General features: G+C 45.9%; 1 protein-coding gene and 1 pseudogene across 1 annotated transcript; both read left to right on the top strand.

Annotated features, from left to right (window-relative positions):
• The first annotated feature begins 6,201 nt into the window (after positions 1-6,201).
• Adi1 (acireductone dioxygenase 1) lies at positions 6,202-21,351 on the top strand. The gene is made up of 4 exons (XM_074049089.1): positions 6,202-6,392; positions 13,392-13,511; positions 19,233-19,412; positions 20,793-21,351. Exons 1-4 carry the CDS (start codon positions 6,273-6,275, stop codon positions 20,910-20,912), a joined length of 540 nt encoding a protein of 179 aa, XP_073905190.1. The 5' UTR covers positions 6,202-6,272; the 3' UTR covers positions 20,913-21,351.
• On the top strand, positions 8,687-13,467 carry LOC141414976 (coiled-coil-helix-coiled-coil-helix domain-containing protein 2 pseudogene; annotated as a pseudogene).
• Positions 21,352-21,602: the final 251 nt, after the last annotated feature.

The raw sequence follows: 21,602 nt of genomic DNA, 5'->3' as shown, positions 1-21,602 counted from the left end.
GACCAATGAGGCTGCACACAGCACCTTCCTGGCTCCTACAGGGATCCAAGGAGTGCACACATGGTTCCAGCTGGGCCACTCAGAATCTTCCAGGAGACTGGAGATTCAGACATACATTACATAAAAGAGTCCTTTGTCCTTGAGTTTATAAGCAAGTGTTTTTAGAACTGCTGGTGGCTATGTTTTCTGACACAATGTTTTAGATATGGTTTGAGCTGGGAGCTTTGTACCCGGTGTTGAGGTGGTTAGGTCACTGTGACATCACCCTTGCAAGGATTGATGTAGTTCTTTCAGACCCTAGAAAGTTCCTATGAGAGCAGATTGTTATTAAAAAAAAAAAAGTGAGCCTATCCCCTGCATACCTCTGGCTTCCTGCCTTGCCATGTAATCTCTCCTTCCTGCACATGCTCCCAACAGGATGCCATCTTCCATGTGACAATGCAGCAGAGGGTCCAAACAGCGCTGCTCAGTCTTGGACCGCCAGCCTCCAAAACTGTGAGCTAAATAAACCTCTTTCCTTTATAAAGTACCAGCCTCAGGCATTATGTTATACCAACAGAAAATGAACAAAAATATCTAACACATAGAAACACTTCCTGTAGTAGATGAAAAACAGGCCACGGCACAGAGAAGAGGTTAAGGTATGGAGGGATGGGGTAGAGAGAGAGAAAGAGAAGGATGGAGGGAGGAAGGGCAAAAGAGGAGGAGGGAAGGAGAGAGGGACACACAGAAAGGACAGGGAGAGAGGGAAGAGAGGAGAAATGAGAGGGAGACAGAACAGAATTGTTAACATCCTTTGAGCTCCAAGTACAGATCCACTCTCTGTTGTGTGAACCAACGTATTTTTGTTTTGTTTGCTTAAGCAACTTGGATTTCTGCAACCTAAACTCTCCTGAACAATTGTTACAGGAATCTCAAGCTAAGATACAGGATACTGAGGCAGTTTAGCAGGAAGCAACATTTTTATTGTACTGGCACAGACCCAGCAGACTTGTGTCCAAAGACTGAGCCCCGAGAACAAAGGGGGTCTCACCTCATATACCCTTGCAAGCAGGTTACAGAAGCAAAAAGCAAGGTCTAATCCATATATGGTTTATTCAATTCGATAGGCTACTTTACCCTAGTGCTACATGACTTTCCCCCTCCCCAGTGCTACTCACCCTCTCCATGTTCAGATTCCTCAGGTTTCATGTCTCTGCTATGCCATCCTTACCTTTCTGCTACTTTATCAGAACTCAGGCTCATTTTCTTCTGATTCTCCTCCCTGCTACAGAATAAAGATGAGAACCGTGGATCTTAAAGTACTGGACGCTTGAAGTGAATGCTCTTTGCAATCTGTCTTCTCTGCATTGGGCATGCCACTAATGTGCAGAGTCCACGAAGGGCTCAGCTATTGTCATCTGAGACATGTCACACCATGGTGGCAACTATCCCAAAATTCATTGTGTTCTTCATGCATGGTAGATTAACAAAAACAGAAATAAATTCCAGTTTTTTGTAATACCTCGATGAAGTAGTAAATGTAAATGACTTTTGTTAAATCTTGACCCCCAGTAGACACTGTTTCAGCGATCATGTGTGCTGTATACCTGAGTGTGACAGATGTCTGGAGGGGGAGATTTTGATTCTGGAGCGCAAGTTTCCTCTCCCACAGTACAACCCACCAAGTGAGTCTATAGGAATTGTCCCCCTTCATGTTCCCAAGGAGAAACTGAGTTAAGCAACCTATGTGAAAATGCTGGTGCTCTGGTGACTCCTCTGCTGCCAAATAATTCTATGCCTGGTCTCTGTCCCATGGTTACAGTCTTAATCTGGGCAAGGCTAATTTGTTAGCTTGCAGACAGAATAAAATCTCACTCCTCACGGCTCTTCCCATAGGTCAGAAGAGGCAAAGTGCGCTGGATGATCAGATAAAAATTAACAGCAAACAGCAGATCAGCAAGTTCCAGGCCGAGAGTCAAATTCAGCTTCTTGCCTGTTTCCAATGTTCCATGAGCTAATCTTTTTTTTTTTTTTTTCTGTTTTTGTTTTTGCAGTACTGGGGTTTGAACTCAGGGCTACCCCTTGAGCCACTCCACCAGCCCTTTCTTGTGAAGGGTTTTCTCGAGATAGGGTCTTTCAAAGTATTTGCCTGGGTGGGCTTCGATCCTCCTGATCTCTGCTTCCGGTGCCCGGCTCTTTTTTCTTTTTCTCTCAGTCTTGCTATGTAAACCAGGCTGGCCTCAAATTTGCTATCCTCCTATCCCAGCCTCCCACATGCTGGGACTACAGCAGTATGCCATGACACCTAGGCTAAGAATGTTTTTTGTATGATACCTCTTGTTCTGCAAAGCTTAAATGTTTATTTTGGCCCTTTATAGAGAAATCTGCTTGTCCATGCTTCTGTGCCATGGACTGTCTGCTGTTTTCATGGCTCTGATCTGTCTGGAAGTGGTTTGCTCAGGGACCCCGCTGGGGAACCACTTCACAAAGCGTAGGATACCAGCCTGTGCAGGTCTGCAGCCAGAGACCATCTGCCCTTCAAAACATCTGAGCAGTTCCTCTCAAGTGACCCCACTGGGGCAGTACATTCTGGTCACGAAACAGTTCTGGGCTGCTGCTGGCTATTCTTCTGCAAGAAACAGTTCAAGTTCAAAGGATTCTCCTTCAAAGGAGACTCCCATGGGCCAGCAGGGTCCATAGGAAAATAATGAGTGCTGTTTTCATGATTTCGCCTGCTTGAAGTGGTGCTGGCAGCACTCCTGGGCAACTCCTCAGGGCATACTGACGATCTCAAGTTTTTTCTGCGTGCTTTTCACAGCAGAAAACTGCTGCCCCCCTGCCTCCCCAACAGGGAAGGAAAAGACCCTGCTTTATATAGATGACAACGAATCTCTGGGCTGTGGAACACTTTGTGCTGCTGTGGCCTGGAGGGGACCTGGGAATGCTCTCCTATTTCAAGGTGAAGTCATTTCTGTGACTGACAGAAGCAGCAGCGTCCCTCCTTGCACTGTCTGGGCAGCTATGGGTATGGTGTTGGGCTAGGGAGAGAATAACCACTCATTTGAGGAAAAATGTATTACTGTAGTAGCCATGAGACCCTCTCCTTGTCCTGTTATCCACACATGCTACAGGGGACCTAATGCAGTCTGTAATGTGCTTCTGACCCCACATCCATACCTCCAACCTAAACCTCTTCCCAGAGCCTCAGACTTGAGTATTGCATGTGGCACCGCCATGCATGTGGCTAATAGCATCACACCTGGACTCCCCACGCACGCAGACCTGCTCTTCCCTGGCCTTGGCTGCCTGGACAGCAGCATCACCCACATACACACAGGCGTCATCCAGAATCCTCAGTGCATTCTGACTCTCTCCCTCACCTTCCACAGCCAACCTACCAGCAAATCCTATGCTTTGACCTTCAAAACCACAAATCCATTTACTTCCCTTCATCCCAACTCTACCATCTTTTTCTGCTTGATCAAATTGTCTACTGAAATTGGCTATGCTTCCATTATTGCCAGTCACTAGGCAGAGCAGCCAGAGTGATTTTCTAAAAATGTCAAGGTCATGCCACTCTTCTTTAAACCCTCTTCCTGCAGTCTGGCCTCTGGCCAACTCCCCAGCCTGCTGCTCTGCAGACATCTGGTCTTTTTGTGTCTGAGTCTCACATTCCTGCCTCAGGGCCTTTGCCTATGCAGGTTTTCCACATAAAATGCTCTTGTTGCCTCAGTACCTTTCTCCCATACTTACATCCAATTGAGTATCCAACTCCACGCCTGTTCAAGTACTGCATATGCCTTGGGGTCAGAGAATGTGAGTGTTAGCCTTTCAGAGCCTGGGACCTACCACAATAAAACAGGAAGTTCACTGAGTGAACGCAGAAGGGAGGGGATGAGGATGCTCCCATTAGTCTTCAGTGTTCCTCTAACTCTCCTCTCATATCTGGTGCTGTTTTGGTCATTCCCTAAAAAAAAAGTAACAGTAATGGCAGTGTGTGCTGGCAGTGCTTTAAGGAATTCATGCAGCGGTCATTCTCCTGCTCTCTCCAGAGATGACCTGCTATCAATCTATTCAAAGTGTATCCCTTTCCTAATAAACTTTACCATCACTTTCACTGCAAAAAAAAAAAAATATGGCTCATCCCACATCATGACCACTCTTATGAGGGTGCTGAGGCAGGCCAGGACATAGAAGAAAATCTGCCTCAGTCTCTCTCCTTTTTGTGACAGCACTGGGGTTAACAGGGGGCTAGTCAGACAGGCCCTCTCACTGCTTGAGGGATAGGGAGATAGGGCCTAGAATTATTTGCCCAGGGCTGGTTTCAAACCAGTATCCTCCAGATACTCAGATCTCCCTAGTAGCTTGGATTACAGGCATGAGCCACCAGCAGCTCTCTCGCTTTTCAATCGCAAATACTGTTGAGGTCCAGCCCAGGGACAGCTGTAAACACCACCCGAGTGCAGGGACCACCCAAACCCTTCCCTACTTATCTATTACTGATGATCAAGAACTGCAGGGTTAGGGCAGGTTTTATTTTTTGGCAGTACTGGGTTTAAATTCAGGACCTCACATGTGTTAGGCAGGTGCTCTACCACTTGAGCCACTCCACCAGCCCTGTTTTGTGAAGGGTTTTTTGAGATAGGGTCTCGAGAACTATTTGCCCAGGCTGGCTTCAAACTGTGATCCTCCTGATCTCTGCCTCCTTTAGTAGCTAGGATTACAGGTGGGAGCCACTAGCTCTGGCCACCATTGCTTTTTGTCCCTCACCTCTGATAAATTTCTATTACCTCCCATGCTGCACCCACAGGTTCTGCCCAGGTGGTACATAAAGAATTTGGGAATCTTCTGATAAGGGACCGTGCAAGACGACCACATTACTACTAATTCATATGAGTCACTGAGAGCTTTAAATAACTTCCTCAAGGTCACAGGGCCAGGAAGTGACAAGGTTGAGGAAAAATGAGAAAATGTTTCATGAAGGAAATGATCAACTCTGATGAGTAGTGATCATTAAAACAGAAGTGTAAGAGTGGACCTGGCAATATGGAAGCTTTTTGTTCTTCCCAGACAGAGTCTCACCATGTAGCCCAGGCTGGCTATGAATTCTCAATCATCCTGTGTTAGCCTCCTGAGTGCTGGGATTATAGGTGTAATTCCTGGCTAGTAGAGAAATCTTGGTTACCTTGTACTGCAGTCTCCATGGAGTGAGTTAGGAGAGAATAGGAAGTGAGACACAGACATTAAAAACAACTCTTGAGCTGGGTGCATGCCTGTGATACCATCACTTGGGAGTCTGAGGCAGGAGGATTGAGTTCAAGGCAAACCTAAGAAACACAATGAGACTTTGTCTCAAAAAAAAATTATTGCAGCTCTTTTCACAATAGCTAAACTGCGGAAACAGCTGAGATGCCCAACAACAGATGAATGGACAAAGAAATATGATATCTATATGTGTATGCCATGGAATATTAGCCATAAGAAAAATGAAATTATGTCATTTGCAAGAAAATGAATGGAACTGGAAACCATCATGAGCAAGGTAAGCCTCAAAAGGCCAACTATCACATATTGTCGCTCATTTCTGGAACTTAGACCTAAAATGATGATGAGAATAATGGGACATGACTGTGTGGGGGTCTGGGGGAGGGAACAGCTGAAGGGGAGGGGGAAAGGGATACTGAGCGGTGAAGAGGTTCGAGGTAGCTGCGTATATGCATATGAAGACAGCATAACGGAAACCAGCAAACACTGTTGAAAGATGGGGGAAGAAAGGGTACCGGGAATATAATGGAAGGGGGTGAACTTGTTCAAGGACACTGTTCACATGCGTGGAATTATCGCTATGGAATCCCCTCATGTTGTTGTATGATAAACCAAAAACAGAGATAAAAAATAAAAGAAACAATTCGTGCATGAGGCAGAAAATTGGGAATCATCTCTGAGGCGGGTCACCTCAAAGGATGGGTAGGAGCTGGTGAAGCAGCAAGTGCAGTCACCAGAGCGAAAGGGAAGACGAGGCACCTGGGGAGAGGGAGGTGGGATGAACAGGGGAGAGGTGCAGCCCGGCGCGCCCCCGGGCCCACACGGGCGCACTTGCTTTCGCGGCGGGGAAACACGCGCTGTCTCATCTCGTACTTCCTACGTCGGTCCTGAGGGTGCGAGAGTCCGGCCCGCGGCCCGCCCTGGCCCGGGGCCACCACTTCCGCCCCGCCCCGCCCCGCCCCCGTCCTCTGCCCCGTCCGTGGCCGCCGTTCCCAGGCGCAGCCCACAGAAGCCCTGCCGCCGCCATGGTGCAGGCCTGGTACATGGACGAGTCCGCGGACGACCCGTGGAGGCCCCACCACGCCGAGCCCGACCGCCCGGTGAGCTTGGAGCAGCTGCGCCGGCTCGGTGTGCTCTACTGGAAGGTAGGCCACGGGAAGCGCGGCCCGGAACGAGGCCGGCGAGGTGCACTGCGCATGCTCAGCACGGGGCTGGGTGGTCGGACGGCCGCCTAACGACTGAGACGCACTGCGCATGCTCAATATGGGGCAGGCTAGTTGGACCGGCTTCCTGACTTCCTCCTTTTTCCCGGGACGCGCCACGCATGCTCAGCACGAGGTTGGGTGGTCGGATGGGCCGTCTGACCCAAGGCATCGCGCATGCTCAGTACTGGGGCTAGCCGTCTGGGCCAGCCGCATGACGCCTGTGTCATATTGCGCATGCTCAGTGTGTTGGCGTCGGAGCCTGGAAGGGGAGCCTGTGCTCAGGGTCGCCGTCTTGGGGCTCGCTGTCCTCGTGTGTTGTCCTCCGTTTGAAGGCCCCGAGGTCTCTGTTCTGACTCTGGGGACTGGAGTCCTCCCTCCTGCGTTGTTTTTTTTTTTTGAGGCAGTGTCTCCCTGTGTAATCCAGGCTGGCCTTGAACTCTCAGCCCTCCTGCCTCAGGCTTCGCGTGATCTTTAAGCACTGTGAAGTGTCGCCGTCCCTGTGGCCGGGGTCTGGGCTTCGCACCCCTCCCGGCCATGCGAGGCTGTGCACCTGTTGCGCCGCGCAAGAACTTGGTTTTCCTCCGGCGCCCGTCCTGCTGGCTCAGTGTTCGTTTGCGAGTTACCAGAGAGCCCAGGAGAGTCCATGTGCACTGCAGGGGCCACAGGGGAGGTGCCTGGGCCAGAGCTTGGAGGGTTTTTGCTGTTAGCCAATCTGCATTCCTGTGGTCGAAATGAAATATTACACGCCTAGTCTGGAGCTGTCCCTAAGCACTGTTACAGATCAGCGACTTTAGGCATTAATATGGTCCTTTTTTTTTTTTAAAACTGAAAAGTAAAGAAATTTTTAGACCAACACAGTTTTAAGATTATAGAAAGGATGCAAGAAAAACCGTGAATTCTGAATACACTGCACCAAGATTCCAAAGGTCAGTGTTCTCCCTTTCTCCCCTTGTCCCTCTCTTCAGCTTACAGCTACTTAGCACATCTCCTCCCATTGTACACCTGAATTCTTCAGTGTGTTTTTCCAAAAGTGAGGCATTCTTTAAAACCAGTGTATGTAGTCCATCTTACTGGTGTGGGCTCAGGTCAGTTTTGCCTGCTGTACAGTTTGCCGGTCATTGAAACATGAGTTTTGCAAAAGACAAGAGTTAGTTCTCAAGGTGGCCAAGTGTGGAGGGGTGGGGAGACCTGTCTGAAATCCAGCCCCAGGATAGGGTTTAGGAACATTTATGGAATAAAGAAGCAGGGTGAGCAGTCACTAACAAAATCAGTATGGAGGTTCAAAGTAAAAATAGATCTACTTTATGACCTTGCCATTCCACCCGTGGGCATGTTTCTGGAGTGTAAACCAACATGCGAGAGGGATACCTGCATACTTAAGTTTTTTGCATCAATGTTCACAATAGCCAAACGGTGGAATCAGCCTAGGTACCCAACACCTGATAACTAGATACAGAAAATAAGGCATATATACACCATGTAGTATTATTCAGCCATACAGAAAAATGAAATTGTGTCATTTGCAGGGAAATGGTTGGAACTGGAGATTAACATGCTGAATGAAATAAGCCAAGATCAAAAAGCCAAATACTGCTGGGCACCAGTGGCTCACACATGTAATCCTAGCTACTCGGGAGGCAGAGATCAGGAGGATTGCAGTTTGAAGCCAGCCTGGGCAAATAGTTTGCGAGACTCTATCTTGAACAACCCTTCACAAAAAAGGGCTTGGTGGAGTGGCTCAGGGTGTAAGCCCTGAGTTCAAACATGAGCATGTTTTTGCTCATATGTAGAATGTTGTAGAATGTAGACCTGATGATGATAACAGAACCTGAGTGTAAAAGGGACTGTCTGGGGAGATTACTGGGAGGAGAAGGGGAAAGGAGCTGATCCTGGAGTTGAAGAGAATTGAAGTATCTTACATATATGGGAACATAGCATGATGAAATCTACTAAACACTCTTTGAAAAGGGGGAAGGGTGGGAGGGATGCTAAGGGATGTGCTAGAGGGTAAACTTGTTCAAAGTACATGGTATGCATGCATGGAAACAGCATAATGAGACCCTCTTTTATTAATGTATGTTAATAACAATAATAAAAGCAGGGTGGAAGCCTGATGAGCTGGCGCACGCCTGTAATCTCAGTACTTGGAAGGCTGAGACAGGAGGATCCTGAGTTTGAGGCCAGCCTGGGCTAAGTAGTAAGACCCTGTCTCAAGAAACAAACAAAAAGCCAGCATGCAAGGTGAGTGGAGGTGAAGGAATCAGTGGTCTGCGCATTTCTAGTTAATCTTAGTTCTTCATGGGATGCATGTTCAGGAAGGTGGTAGGGTTAGCATGGCCTGAGAGTGGACTTTCTTGTGTTCCTGACGTCAAAAAGTTACCCATTGGACATCTGCTCAGGTCCAAGTGTTGGTTTCAACAAAAGCGGCCTTCAGGTGACTGAAAAGTGACTTAGGCAGGCGTCATGTCTCCTACATCAGGCATTGTCTACAGCAGAGCTAGTGAGAGACTAACAACATGCTTCTTGGTCACTGGCCTCCAGAATTAGTGCTTTGTAGTCAACTGAGCAGGTGAGGCTGCAGGATTTGCTCAGGTTTGCCCTGTTTCTGCAGGGAATGGAAGAAGCTGCAGCCTCCCTGGGACTGCCTTGTTGAGTGGAGGAGCTTGGCTCTGGCATTCCAGTGCTCTTCTTGGTGTGTGTTAGTTTTCCCACAGGACTTTTTTCTGAGCAAAGGTTTGGATGCTGACCTATTGGAGGGTACTGTTTTCAAAGCAGTCAGGTACTTTATAGTTATATTTCTATATAACAGGAAAAGAAATTTTGATTTTTAATAGTTTAATTTATCGTCAGTTCAAACTAGAAGGGTGAAGTTACTGCACTCCAGGAGTTTCATTGTGCATCTGGCAGTTTAAAGAGCAAGAGGGGGATTACTTCTAACTGTATGCAAAGAATAAAATAAGACTCCTTTTAAAAGGCATCTTCCCAGTTCCTCCATGGGAGGAACCCACCCTCCTGCTTCTAGTTCTGCCCTGAGCGATGAGCCAAGTGGCTATAATTAAAATTCCATCCTTTGGCTTCTGTCTTCTCCCCTAGTTTGCACCACTGGGCTCTTTGCAGAGTTTAGCATTTCTAGACGTGGAACTGCCTTTCATGTAGGTTGTCCCCTGGACTCCTAAACTGAGCTTCCCGCATGGCTCCTCCAGCCAGCCGGGCCCCTCAGTTGAGCTGGGCCCCGGCCAGCAGCTCAGCCGCCAGCAATGGCCCTGTCATCTGCAGTTGGCTTTCCTGTGGCTGAGCCCCAGCAGCCAGGGCTGATGGCCCAGGTGGTATCACTGCAGCTGGCATGACTGTGGCTGTGCGTCAGGGTGTGTACTGGGTCACCCCATCACTGGCTTCAGTGGAGGTGATAATGACATCACTCACTAAGAGCCCCAGGGAACCCAGCTGGCACAGCAGCAGCTTGGTGGTCCTTGATTTATGAGGAAAACAGTCTTGGGAAGTATGCCCAGAACCAGGGTGACATTCAGCTCTGTGAAGGTTTCAGTGATGTGCTGAAATGCTGCAGAACTACAAATGGATTAGTCTAATCAAGAAGTTCAAATTTAAAAAAATGGAATATTGACTCTTGGAAAATGACCAAGTTACTTTAAAACTTTAACACAAAAATGTAATTGAGAGTGGAAGTCTACAGTATAAAGCTGTAAATTATACCTCTCCTTAACCATAGCTTCCTTGCTTCAGAGTGGCCATGGGGGAGAGTATCCTGACTGTGTAGCAGTTCACTGTGGTGACACAGAACTTGGGACTGGGCAAGTCTTTGGGTAGCCTAAACCAGCTGTTGTGATGTTATTGTGAGTTAATTAGGCTAAAGTGAATTTTCTTACCCCGTGTATGCCATACTTTTAGTGACCCGCACATCTGCATGTGCTTTCTGAATAACTATTCCAGATCAGTGGTGTCAAAAGACAAGATTAGTTAAAGACCTAGCTGGCTTTTATTCAGGATTCAAGATTCATGAGTTGACCTGTATCTGTGGGCTCTGTGTTATGGATTCAACCAACTATTGACTGCAGTGGGGCTGCTCATTTTTGTAGTCGTTTTTGTAAAGGTAACCTACTGATGTATGTATCATGAAATATTATGAATATAATATATTATGATGCTTTGTGTTCAGTGAAGGTGGTAAAATGTGCATTTTATTGCAAAACAAAAGTCAAACCTTGCTGAATTCATTGCCAGTTGTTGTAAGTAGGTGTTTAGATGAATTGTACCTGAAACATGAGAGTGGGGGTTTCAGGAAGAATTGACATTGAATTTGGACCTTAAAAAATAGATAGGATTGTGACAAATGAAAATGCTGAACTGGAGCGAGCTTTTTCTCTTACTCCTGTTATTACTGAACCTAACTGGGGCTAACTGGTCAGCTACTGGAGATGCAGAAAGGACACAGGATAGACAGACAGACAGAAAGTGGGATCAGGTGTTTATTAATCTCTTCTCTTTACTCTGCTTCTTTTCTCTATCTTTGTTCTTTTAAGCCTTACTCCTGTACAGTTCTTTAAAACCTTGCTTCACTATTCTTTAAAACCTCTTTCCTTAGACTCGCTCTGTCCCATGTTTTCTCTTAGCTGTTCTTTTTTTTTTAACTGTTTGATTATTTTAATGAGCCCACCAATATTATGCAATATTTTAATTAAACATAAGAAATTTGAATCATCAAACAAGTGAAGAACAGAAACATATATTTCACTATCCAACAAAATGTTACGAACAGAAACCGCTGCTGAGCACCACATACACCGGCCAGAGTCTGCCGCAGCACTGTGATCCTCAGGATCTCATTTACCCTGCTTTAACATGAATGTCTGTTAAGTGACAGAGAGACATGGTGACAGAGGGGAAAGAAGTTAGGACTGAGGGCAAAAAATGAGAACACAGTACCTATGTGCTATTCAGACACACCTTGATAAAGGCTGCAGAAAGAACACTACACCTTTATAGGAAAGCATGAAAACACTAAGGGGAAACATTTGGTTGTCTTTTTTTTTTGGCAGTACTGGGATTTGAACTCAGAGTCTCACACTTGCTAGGCAGGCACTCTACAACTTGAGCTTCCCCACCAGCCTTTTTTTGTGATGGGTATTTTGAGATAGGGTCTCAAGAACTATTTGCCTGGACTGGCTTCGGACCATGACCCTCCTGGTCTTTGCCTTCTGAGTAGCTAGGATTATAGGAGTGAGCTACCAGCACCCGGCTTGGTTGTCTTTTAAATATCATAACTAGGGAAACAGATAACTCCATGATTATTAGTAATGAATTGCAAACATTGCTATTAAATATATCAAAAACTTGCACGTATGGGCATGTGTGTCTGTGTGCATGCAAATAAAATGAAACAATGCCACTGTTAGCTTAAGTCAAAATTTTGTTTTTAATCCTCTATATTTTGGGAGGAATGTATTTTTTGGAAAATACATTCTTGGAAATCAAACTAAAGTCTTGTAATTTAGCAAACTTTTTCTTCATTTAAAATTTTTCTGAAATAAGTATGAATGCTTGCAAAATAAAAATCTGTTCCAACAGTGTGGTAAGGTGGTATTAACACTATGTTCCTGTGTCAAGCAGTAGTGTCATTACTCATTGTGTCAGTGCTCTTAGCTGTTCTTTAGCATAATCTCTCTTCAAGTCTTTGTCCCCAGACTCGCACTGTCCCATGTTCTCTTTAGCTTTTCTTTAGCTTAGCTTTTCTAAAGCCTATGTATAAAGTTCTCGGTGCAGACTTTCTATCAACCCCTCTTTAGCAATTCCTTCCAGCACTTTCCCTTCAGCAATTCATTTTCCTCCTTCAGCAATCTCCCTTCCAAAAGCCTCCCACATCCAAAAAGGCAAAAGCCAAAAGCCAAAAACCTCCCAGCCAAAAACCTCTGACTTGCACTGTAGAATCCTCGGTGCAGGAAGCTGGGAGACACACACCAGCCATCAGCAGCATCAGCATTCCACCTGCGTCCACCCTCAGTGAGCCTTTTGCAGGGTAATCAGGGTGGAGCAGCAGTTCTGGGGAGGAGCATGGCATTGTAACAAGAGAAACCTTTGATCTACCTCTCTGAATGTAAACATGTTAGGAAAAGCAGCTGTTCTGCATCTTATTCTCACCTTATTCTGTGGCCAGGGGTGTACCAAACTCAGCCTACAGGACATTGGGTACAGCTGTGCTAATGTCCTCACAGGCTTCTTATGATCCACTTTCCACACTGAACAGGCATTTGGGGCATAAGACCCGGAGGTGAGTGAGGGAGTGCAGATGTGGGGGAGGTATCTTTTTTCCTTTGAGATGGGGGTCTCACTGTGTAGCCCAGACTGGCTTCAAATATACAATCCTCCTACCTTAGACTCCTGAATAGCTAGGATTTTAGGCATATGCCAACATGCTTGGCTTAAAATGTAGATTTCTTTAAGAATAAGAGGATGGAGGCAGATAGAAGTAGAGAAGTCAAGTGGGGCCAGGTGATAGCTGCCTGGTGAACTTGAGCTTGGTTTGTGTGCTGGGAGGGCTCTTGCTAGTGTTTTGGCCCAGGGAAACACACTGGCCAAGGGGAAGCCTAGAGCATCAGTGAGACTTGCCAAGTGGGAGGTGACAGAGAAGCCAGATGTGCTGAGGAAGCTGTGTTCTTAGCAGGGATGAGGGGCGAGCACTTCTGGAGATATGAAGAAGGATCCCCAGAAGGACCACTGGGCTAGGGGAGGCAGGGCTCAGATAGAGCTCTTATTTCTGGCTGGCATTTTGGAGAGTGGAAAACCTTTGGAAGGTAGAGGAAGGGGGAGGAAGGCTGGATTAGCAGTGGTGAAGGGTGGTGCTCTGGGTGTAGGATGGTGTAGGGAGAGTGTTTCTATCTCTCCTGTGCTAACATGAGCTCCTTTTTGTTGTTTAAACTCACTTAGCTGGATGCTGACAAGTACAAGAATGATCCAGCACTAGAAAAGATCCGGAGAGAGAGAAACTACTCGTGGATGGACATCATCACTATATGCAAAGACAAACTTCCAAATTATGAAGAAAAGGTGCGGAGCTCCTGATCGCAAGGGAAAATGTTTTACTCCTAACCAACACGACACTTTTTTTTTTTTTTGGATGATGCTGGGGTTTAAACTTGGCCTCATGTTTGCTTGGCATGTGGTTTTACTGCTTGAGCCACGAGGCCAGCCTTTTTTTTGTGATGTTTTTTTTCCCGAGATAGGGTCTCACGAACTGTTTGCCTGGGGCTGGCTTTGAACCACAGTCCTTCTGATCTCTGCCTCCTGAGTAGCTGGGATTATAGATGTGAGCCCCCAGCTTCTTTTTACTTTTAATGTCTTCATTTGGTTTTTGAGGTGGTGTGACCTGGGAAGTAGTCCCTCCCTTTCAGCATTTTTTGCAAGGACATCAGTAGGGTGGTGTTATTTTTCCTTATGTTCGTTAACCAGAGATGCCATCTGGGCTTGGGGTTTCTCTGTGGGATGCTCTCAGCCCTGAGTCCACTCTCTCCCAGAGCCAGGGCTGTTCAGAGGCTGTGTTCTTAGAGGAGCTGTGGGGCTTTGTGTTTTCAGGGCATTTGTCCATTTCATCGGGCTGTCACCCATCCAGTCTGCTGGCATAAAGTCATTCTGAGTGTTCTCCACTGTCCTTTTAACACCAGGAGGCATGTGGCGCTACCCGCTCCAGTTCTTGGCTTTAGTGACTTGTGTCTCCTGTGTTGGATTGGGCCTGAGACTTGTCGATTTCATTGATCTTCTTGAAGAATGTTTGGTTCTCATGGATTTTCTCCCTGTCCTAGTTTTTATTTTATTGATTTATGCTCTGATCTTTGCCTTCTTCTGTGTCTTTGTGTTTAATTTGCTCTTCTTTTTCTAATTTCTTGAGGTGGAAGTGAGGTCACTGGTTTGAGTCCTTTTCCAGAGTACATGGCTCAATGCTGTAAGTTCTCCTAATGACGGCTTCCTCCACATATATATATATATTTTTAATTTTATTTATCGTTTTTACATTTACTTACATGTGTATACATCATTTCGGCCTCCTCCCCCCTCCTCCACGTATTTTGATACGTACTAATTTTATTTCCTCTGAGGTCAGATTTCTTTTCTGATTTCATCCTTGACTCACAAGAGCTTTTTTGGTCTTGGTCTTTTGTTTGTTTTTTTAGATATGTGAATTAGTTTCCAGTTATTTGGCCCTTCTGCATCATGGTGGTCTCCAGCTCTGTTACAGTGCTTTTGATTTCTAGTATTTCCTTTTAATTTTCAGGGTCTTTCTGCTTATAGTACTCATGCATTCCTGCCTGTTGCCTACTTTTTGCATTTGATCTCTTAGAATATTAATCTAGTTCTCTTAAATCCCTGTCCCTGTCTTTTTTTTTTTTCCTCCCCTGAGGGATTTGCTCTTCCTAGAACTCATTTTGGAAGTGAGGAGCTCAGACTGCCTCGCATCACTTTGTGTTGTATAGAACAGTAGCTGTCAGGCTCTGGCTAGCCCCAAGTTCCTCCATTTTCAAAAGGAACAGTTTCGTCCTGAGTTATTCTACTTTGAGTACAAGTGCCAACCAAGGATGAGACTACATCCTATCTATACAAGTAAATAGCCACCATCTGCCAGCACACCACGAAGTACAAACTGATCATTTATCTGTGCCAATGAAGAATTACTCCTGTGAAACTACCTCGTCATATCAGACACACCAGTCACATGAGCTTATCAGTCACACCAGATGTAACCCCCATGCATAAAAGACTGTTCTCTGCTTGTTCATCCCTCTCTGCTCCCAACCCCTGTTAACTACTGATCTTTTTACTGTCTCTGTGGTTCACCTTTTTCTATAAAAAATTGAGATGTGGCAGGCACAGTGATCCATCACCTGGTCACTTGTCACAAACCTTGCCCAGGAATATTGCCATGGCAAAGGATCTCTGCCTCTATGGGCTCCAGGTCAAGAACAGGTTCTCCTGTCTGTGAGACACAGACCACTTCAAACTGACACTCAAAACTGTATTTAATGCTCTGTGTCTGAACAGCTCTGCTTTGATTCCTCATCAAACTTCTTATCTGGTTCTTTACAGAGACTTTTTTTTTGCGGTACTGGGGTTTGAACTCAGGGCCTATACCTTGAGCCACTCCACCAGCCCTTTTTTGTGAAGGGTTTTTTCAGGAGAGGGTCTTGTGAACTGTTTGCCTGGGCTAGCTTTGAACTGAGAGCCTCCTGATCTCTGCCTCCTGAGTAGCTGGGATTACAGGCGTGAGCCACCAGCACCCAGCCTGCAGCTTCTTTATCTCCTTTCTTCACCATTCCGTAACCTGTATGTATCAATCTGTGACGTGTAGTGTGTGAGCTGAGAATTACTTAGATTAGTAATTAAGACTGGAGGGGATAAAAGCCATGAGAACCGAGTGAATTTATTATTATTCAATAATTGAGTGTGGTAGCCACCCTAGGACTACAGTCCTGTGAGTGACTGACTTTGTCTGTTTGGCTTTATTCTTGCAAGCGATTTCTGTGTCAGGACAAAAACAAGTCCTGTCCTTGACTTGCCAACCTCCTTCAGGTACATTTCACCCTGTGGACTGTGAGGCCCAGGAAGGGGCTTCCCAGTCCCTCTGCTGCTATTCTCTTACATTTCACCTTAAAACTCCCACACTGCTTTTCTTTTTGTTTAAATAGGAAATCATCTTCTGAAGTCTTTTATAATAAGAAAGCAGCTTCTGTGATTACCCATAGCTTTGTAACTTCTAGTGCTCTCATTCTGTTCCATTAACATTCATGTTTACGATTATTCCAGCATCATTTGCTGAAATGTCTGTCTTTTCCCCCTCTTGCTGCCTTTGCTCCTTTGTCAGAGATAAGCTAATTCTATTTTCGCACTTCTGTACCTGGTCTCTCTGTTATGCTCCACTGATCTTTTGTCTGCTTTCCTACTGTACCGCACAGTCTTCAGCAGTGAGGTACTATGGAAAGTCCTAAGTCAGGTCCAACTTTGTTCTTTCCCTTCAACAGTATGTTGGCTATTCTTTGGCCTCTTCATATGTACTTTAGACTCAGTTTGTCCATATCTATAAAATAACTTGCTGGGATTCTGATTGGGATTGTGCTGAATCTATAGATCAAGTTGGGAAGAACTGACATCCTGACAGTACCAAGTCTTCCTGTGTACGAATGTGGCATCTCTCTCCACTGACTCAGATCTTTGATTTTTTTTCATCCGAGTTTTGGAGTTTTCCTCACATAAATCTTGGACATATTTTGCTAGGCTTATAGTTAACTTTCGTTTGTTTGTTTTGAGATAGGGTCTCAGTGTATAGCCCAGGCTGGCCAAGATCTCACAGTCCTCCTGCCTTAGCCTCCTGAGTGGTAAGATTACAGATGTGCCTATCACAGCTAGTTCCCTTAACTATTACTTTTTAGGGGGAAAGTGCTAATGTTTTATGTTAGTGATTTAAAATTTGACCTGTTCATTACTGGCATAGGAAAGTGATTGACTTTAATATGCTAACCTTGTGTGCTATACTCTTGCCAAGATTATTTACTAATCCCAGGAGTTTACTTTTTATTTTTTATTTTTTTGTCAGTTCTTGGAAATTTTCTACATAGATAATCATGTCACTTATGAACAAAACCAAGTTCATTTATTTTCTTTTCCTGTCTTCTTGCGTTAGCTAGGGTGGTCTAGTTTTTGCTGAGCTTGCACCCATGGGCTGTGAGCTTTACAGGAGCATCTAGGTCTCTTCCCCTTGGTCCTTAAGTGGGACGGATGGCTGTGGGGACTGAGGTTGCATATTTCCCTTTCTCTTAGTCCCTCCCAGGCCCATTAACGAGATACCACCCAACTGGGCGGCTTAAATAACATTATCTCCCGTAGTCTGGAAGCTGGAAAGGCTAAGGTCAAGGGGCTGGCAGATTTGTTGTTGCCTCCTGTTCCTCTTCTTTTCTCTTTTCCTGCAGTGCTGGGGGTGGACCCCACAACTCAGGACTCCCTTCCTCCACACTGCTTCCTGAGAATCAGTGAAATTCTTGTGTTGTCGGTTTTAGAGGCAGTGGTTTGTTCTGTGACTTCATTACTTCATTTCTCTTTCAGATTTAAGAAGAGTTGCTGGTTTTTCAGTTTGTTCATTTTTTTTCATTCTTCTTGTTAGGATGCAGTGAGCTCCTTCCCAAGCTTCTTAGAAAACATAAGCAGGTGGACCAGAAATAGTGAAACAAACTAAGAACAGAAGAACTTAAGAGCATGACCACTGTTTAAAAGAAGGTGTACTGTGTGATTTTAGTGCCTGCTCAGGTCCTTTTAGTGAACAGATGAGTAAAGTGTGTGTGCTTGTATTTAGGTACACATACTTCAAATCATCATTTCAAACAGATAACTCAAACTTCAGTCAAACTCCACAGGGTTTTCTCTGCCTGCCCTCATTCTGTGTTTGTGTTATTTTTTTCTCTAGAGTGAGAGCCCCGGCTCCTACCACATCCGAATTTTTACTCATTTTCCTAATCCTGTGATACATACAGTTTCGGCATGGTGCACCCTTGCACTGCCAGCAACAGGCCTGTGGGAAGAGCTTTGCCCTGTGTGCAGAGGACAGAGTGACAAATGTGTCCAGAAGTCAGTTCACTTAGTTTCTTTTCCTTTTGTGTGGTTAAGTGTAAACATTTATATGCTTGTGTACATTTACACGTGTGTTTTTTGTTCTCTTCACTGTCACAGAACGGGCAGCATCACTGATGTTCTTTGGGCTTTGCTTTTTTCATTTCTATCGTAGAAACTGTTCTGTGGAATTTCATAGATATTTCCAGCTTGATCATTTCAGTTGTTTCCGGTGTTTTCCAATCACAAAGAATTCGGTGTTGGGTAAACTTGCATGTGTTTATTTGCATGTTGCTAGAAGTGGACACCTGTAGTAGAGCTGCTGGCGGGCGAGGATGTCCACGTGAGGTTGTGCTGGACATTGTTGAGGCCCTCGCTGTGTCCCCAGGGTCACCCCAACATTCAAAAGCTGAGGTCTGATGGTTCAACATGCTGTCTCAGAGAGGTGCTTGTGTGCTTGGTCTTTAGCACAAGTGCTGTTTTCCAAACACATGTGGGTTTCCCAGAAATGTGTATGGCTTATATGTAGAAGGAAGCTTTAGAACTTTCAGAGGGGCATGGGGAGATGCTAACCATGTAAGTAAAGCTTCAGTGGTGCCACCTTGGTTACAGGTAGGAGCAAAACAGGCTTCCACCTCAGCATATCTGGAGATTTTTATTATGAAACGCCAGGGGGAAAGACGTTTGGAAAGACATGGTAGGTTTGAACAAGTGGCAGGTTTCATGGAGAGGGTGACAGTTGTCCATCGGGGCACAGTGCTTCTCACCTTCCGGTTCAGGGTGGCTACTGTGGGCATTGATCTAGGGGTAGAAGTAGGGTGAGCACGGAGCCAGGCTGTCAGTGTGGCAGTCTTGCTATGTGACGTGAGCTCGTGACTACCTCTGTACAATATTCCTTTGTCTGCAGATGGGGTGACAGGTGCCTACCTTGTGACTGTGCGTAAATATTGGAATTGCTGCCCGGCTGGTGGTGCTGGGTCAGGGTTACTTCTGTTGCTGCCAGTTTGTCATGGGTTTCATAAAACATTCCAACTCCACTCCATCATCCCTAGCAAGTGTAGCATTTTATGTCGGTTTTTATGGAGAGAATTTCCATTTGTGGCCCTTTAGAGGAGGGGCATCTCTGCTGACCTGCATGGTTGCTGTTCAGCCAACTCACACTGCTTCCCTCCTCGACAGATCAAGATGTTCTACGAGGAGCACTTGCACCTGGACGAGGAGATCCGCTACATTTTGGAGGGCAGTGGGTACTTTGATGTCAGGGACAAGGAGGACAAGTGGATCCGGATTTCCATGGAGAAAGGAGACCTGATCACGCTCCCTGCCGGCATCTATCACCGCTTCACGCTGGATGAAAAGGTGAGGTATGATGCTTGATGCTGGCCGGTCCACGTCGTCATTGTGCTTCCGTGAGGTCCATTACCTGCATGCATGGACAGCACAGCTTTGCTCCAGGGAATAAGCCAGCGGAGCCTGAGGCCCAGGTCCTGCACAGAAAGACTTGAACCTCTTCATTGTTCTTGGTGGATGGTGGCACGCACTCACTCACACACCCCTTGCCAGATGGGGGCGGAGGGGTCTGCAGGAGCAACGTTTTGCCCCTCCTGAGGGTTTCTAGTCCACACCCTGTCAGAGGGGGTCGTGGTCGTGAGGGACCTGGACGGTGGGCGCTCTGTCATGCTGGAAGCGTAGTGACAATAGGACTGGCCATCAGCACAGATAGTCGTTGAGTTATCAAGTGGTGACTTAGGTTAACACAATTCCTGAATAACGAACAAGTGACATGGCATAAAATTCAGAATTACGAAAAGAGGGACAGTGAAAAATCTCCACCTCACCCCCACTCCTCAGCCTTTCAGTTTTCAGTACTTAAAAAATTAGAGTGGTTTTATGCATATTCAAGCAAATGTGAATCACTCCTTTTTGGGATTTTGGGGGTTGAACCCAGAGTCTCACACTTGCTAGGCCAGCCCTCTTTTGGATATGTGCCACCGTGCCTGGCTTGAGTCACTATTCTGTTTATCTTCCTTTTACACACAGGGCTGTGCACCTCACATTTCCCACTCGATGTGCATTGGTGATGAATTTACACCGGTGTGTTTATTCACAGCTCACTTACAGCTGCATCATATTCCACGTGGGATTTAACCATTTATTTGTTCCATTGAGATGTCCTGTAAAGATGGGTATATAAATTGTTTCACAGCAAGCAGTGTTAACACATGTGTCATTTTGCACTTATGTGACTTTATCTTCAGGACAAATTCCTAAAAGTTGGATGAAAAGCATTTCTGTTTTTTGGTTTTTTTTTTTAATGTGTGCTGAGCTGAGCTCAAGTTTTTCTTCTCTCTTTCTTTTTTCAATTATTGTTGTGCTATGATATTCAGTGTCATAGTTGAATTCACCCCTCCCCCATTCTCTTGCATTTCTGGTTTTGATGGGTGATGTGACTGTCCTCTCCTGTCAGGCAGCAGTGGGGGCCCCTGTGCTTGTTCTCAGGAGGCAGACAGGAGGGTGGAATGTGAACTGTTTCCATAGTGGGTACAGATTCAGTGTCACCTGCAGATGCTCCTGCTACCAGGCACAACACTTCAGTGTCAACCGCCCCACCTTCACTGAGGGTCAGTGCAGCCAAGGACTGAGGCAGGAGTGTGCAGCTGGGAGGGTTGTCTTGTTATTACCACGTGGATAAGTAGAAGTGACGCTTTAATGCAGTGTTGGTCTCTTTCTGTTTTCTAGAGCTATGTGAAGGCCATGCGGTTGTTTGTGGGAGAACCAGTGTGGACGGCGTACAACCGGCCGGCTGACCATTTTGACGTCCGGGAACAGTATGTGAGGTTTCTGGCCCAGACAGTGTAGCGCAATGATAGGCACCTCGTGCGGTCTCTATCAGGATAGCTGATCAGAAAGTCACTCGTTTCTCTCTGCTTTTATCTTGTACACTTGAGGCTGGGTTGTCTCCTTGGCAGGAATATCTGATGAGAATATTTTAATGAAAGGAAAGATAAAACTGATTTTCACATGAAAATATCTGACAATGTGAAGAAGTCACCTTAATTTTCTCTAATTCAATCACGATTGGTGGTGTGGGAGCCCTGGACATTCATCTGTCACGAAGTGCAGGCTTTCCCCAGGGTGCAAGTCCTTCGGTGTCTGATGAGAGGGTGCAGTTGGAGATGCCACAGATGGAAGATGCTTTCTCCCAGATGGCACGGGGGTGGGGAGGGCGCTCAGATGGGGCACGCTCTGGGTTGCTAGTACTTCTTCCTTGTTCAGAATAAAGTCACTGCCTTCATTTTATGCCCGTGGTGCTTACTTACCCGGTACTCATGTCTGTGTGGCATTGTGAGATTCTGTGTGCATGTATTTGGCTAATTCATTTATTATCTGAGTGAGTTTTTCCCAGTGTAATATCTCTGTTCTTTCACAATCACGTCTCAAGAGGAGCAGTGAATTATTTTCTACTCAAGTAGTTCTGGAGCAGGGTTGTAGCTCAGGAGGAGAACACTTGTAGCATGCATGAGGCACTGGGTTTGATCCCTGCCACCA

This window comes from Castor canadensis, chromosome 12 (genome assembly GCF_047511655.1).
Source record: "Castor canadensis chromosome 12, mCasCan1.hap1v2, whole genome shotgun sequence".
Classification (NCBI taxonomy): domain Eukaryota; kingdom Metazoa; phylum Chordata; class Mammalia; order Rodentia; family Castoridae; genus Castor; species Castor canadensis.
Note: the sequence above shows the minus strand (reverse complement) of the source record. Positions and strands in the feature narration are given on the sequence as shown.

Excerpts from the sequence above, each read along its gene's own strand:
- Adi1 (XM_074049089.1), top strand. The coding sequence starts at position 6,273 with ATGGTGCAGGCCTGGTACATGGACGAGTCCGCGGACGACCCGTGGAGG. Across the intron at positions 6,393-13,391 it reads TCGGTGTGCTCTACTGGAAG|CTGGATGCTGACAAGTACAA; the intron begins GTAGGCCACGGG and ends AAACTCACTTAG. Across the intron at positions 19,413-20,792 it reads GCTTCACGCTGGATGAAAAG|AGCTATGTGAAGGCCATGCG; the intron begins GTGAGGTATGAT and ends TCTGTTTTCTAG.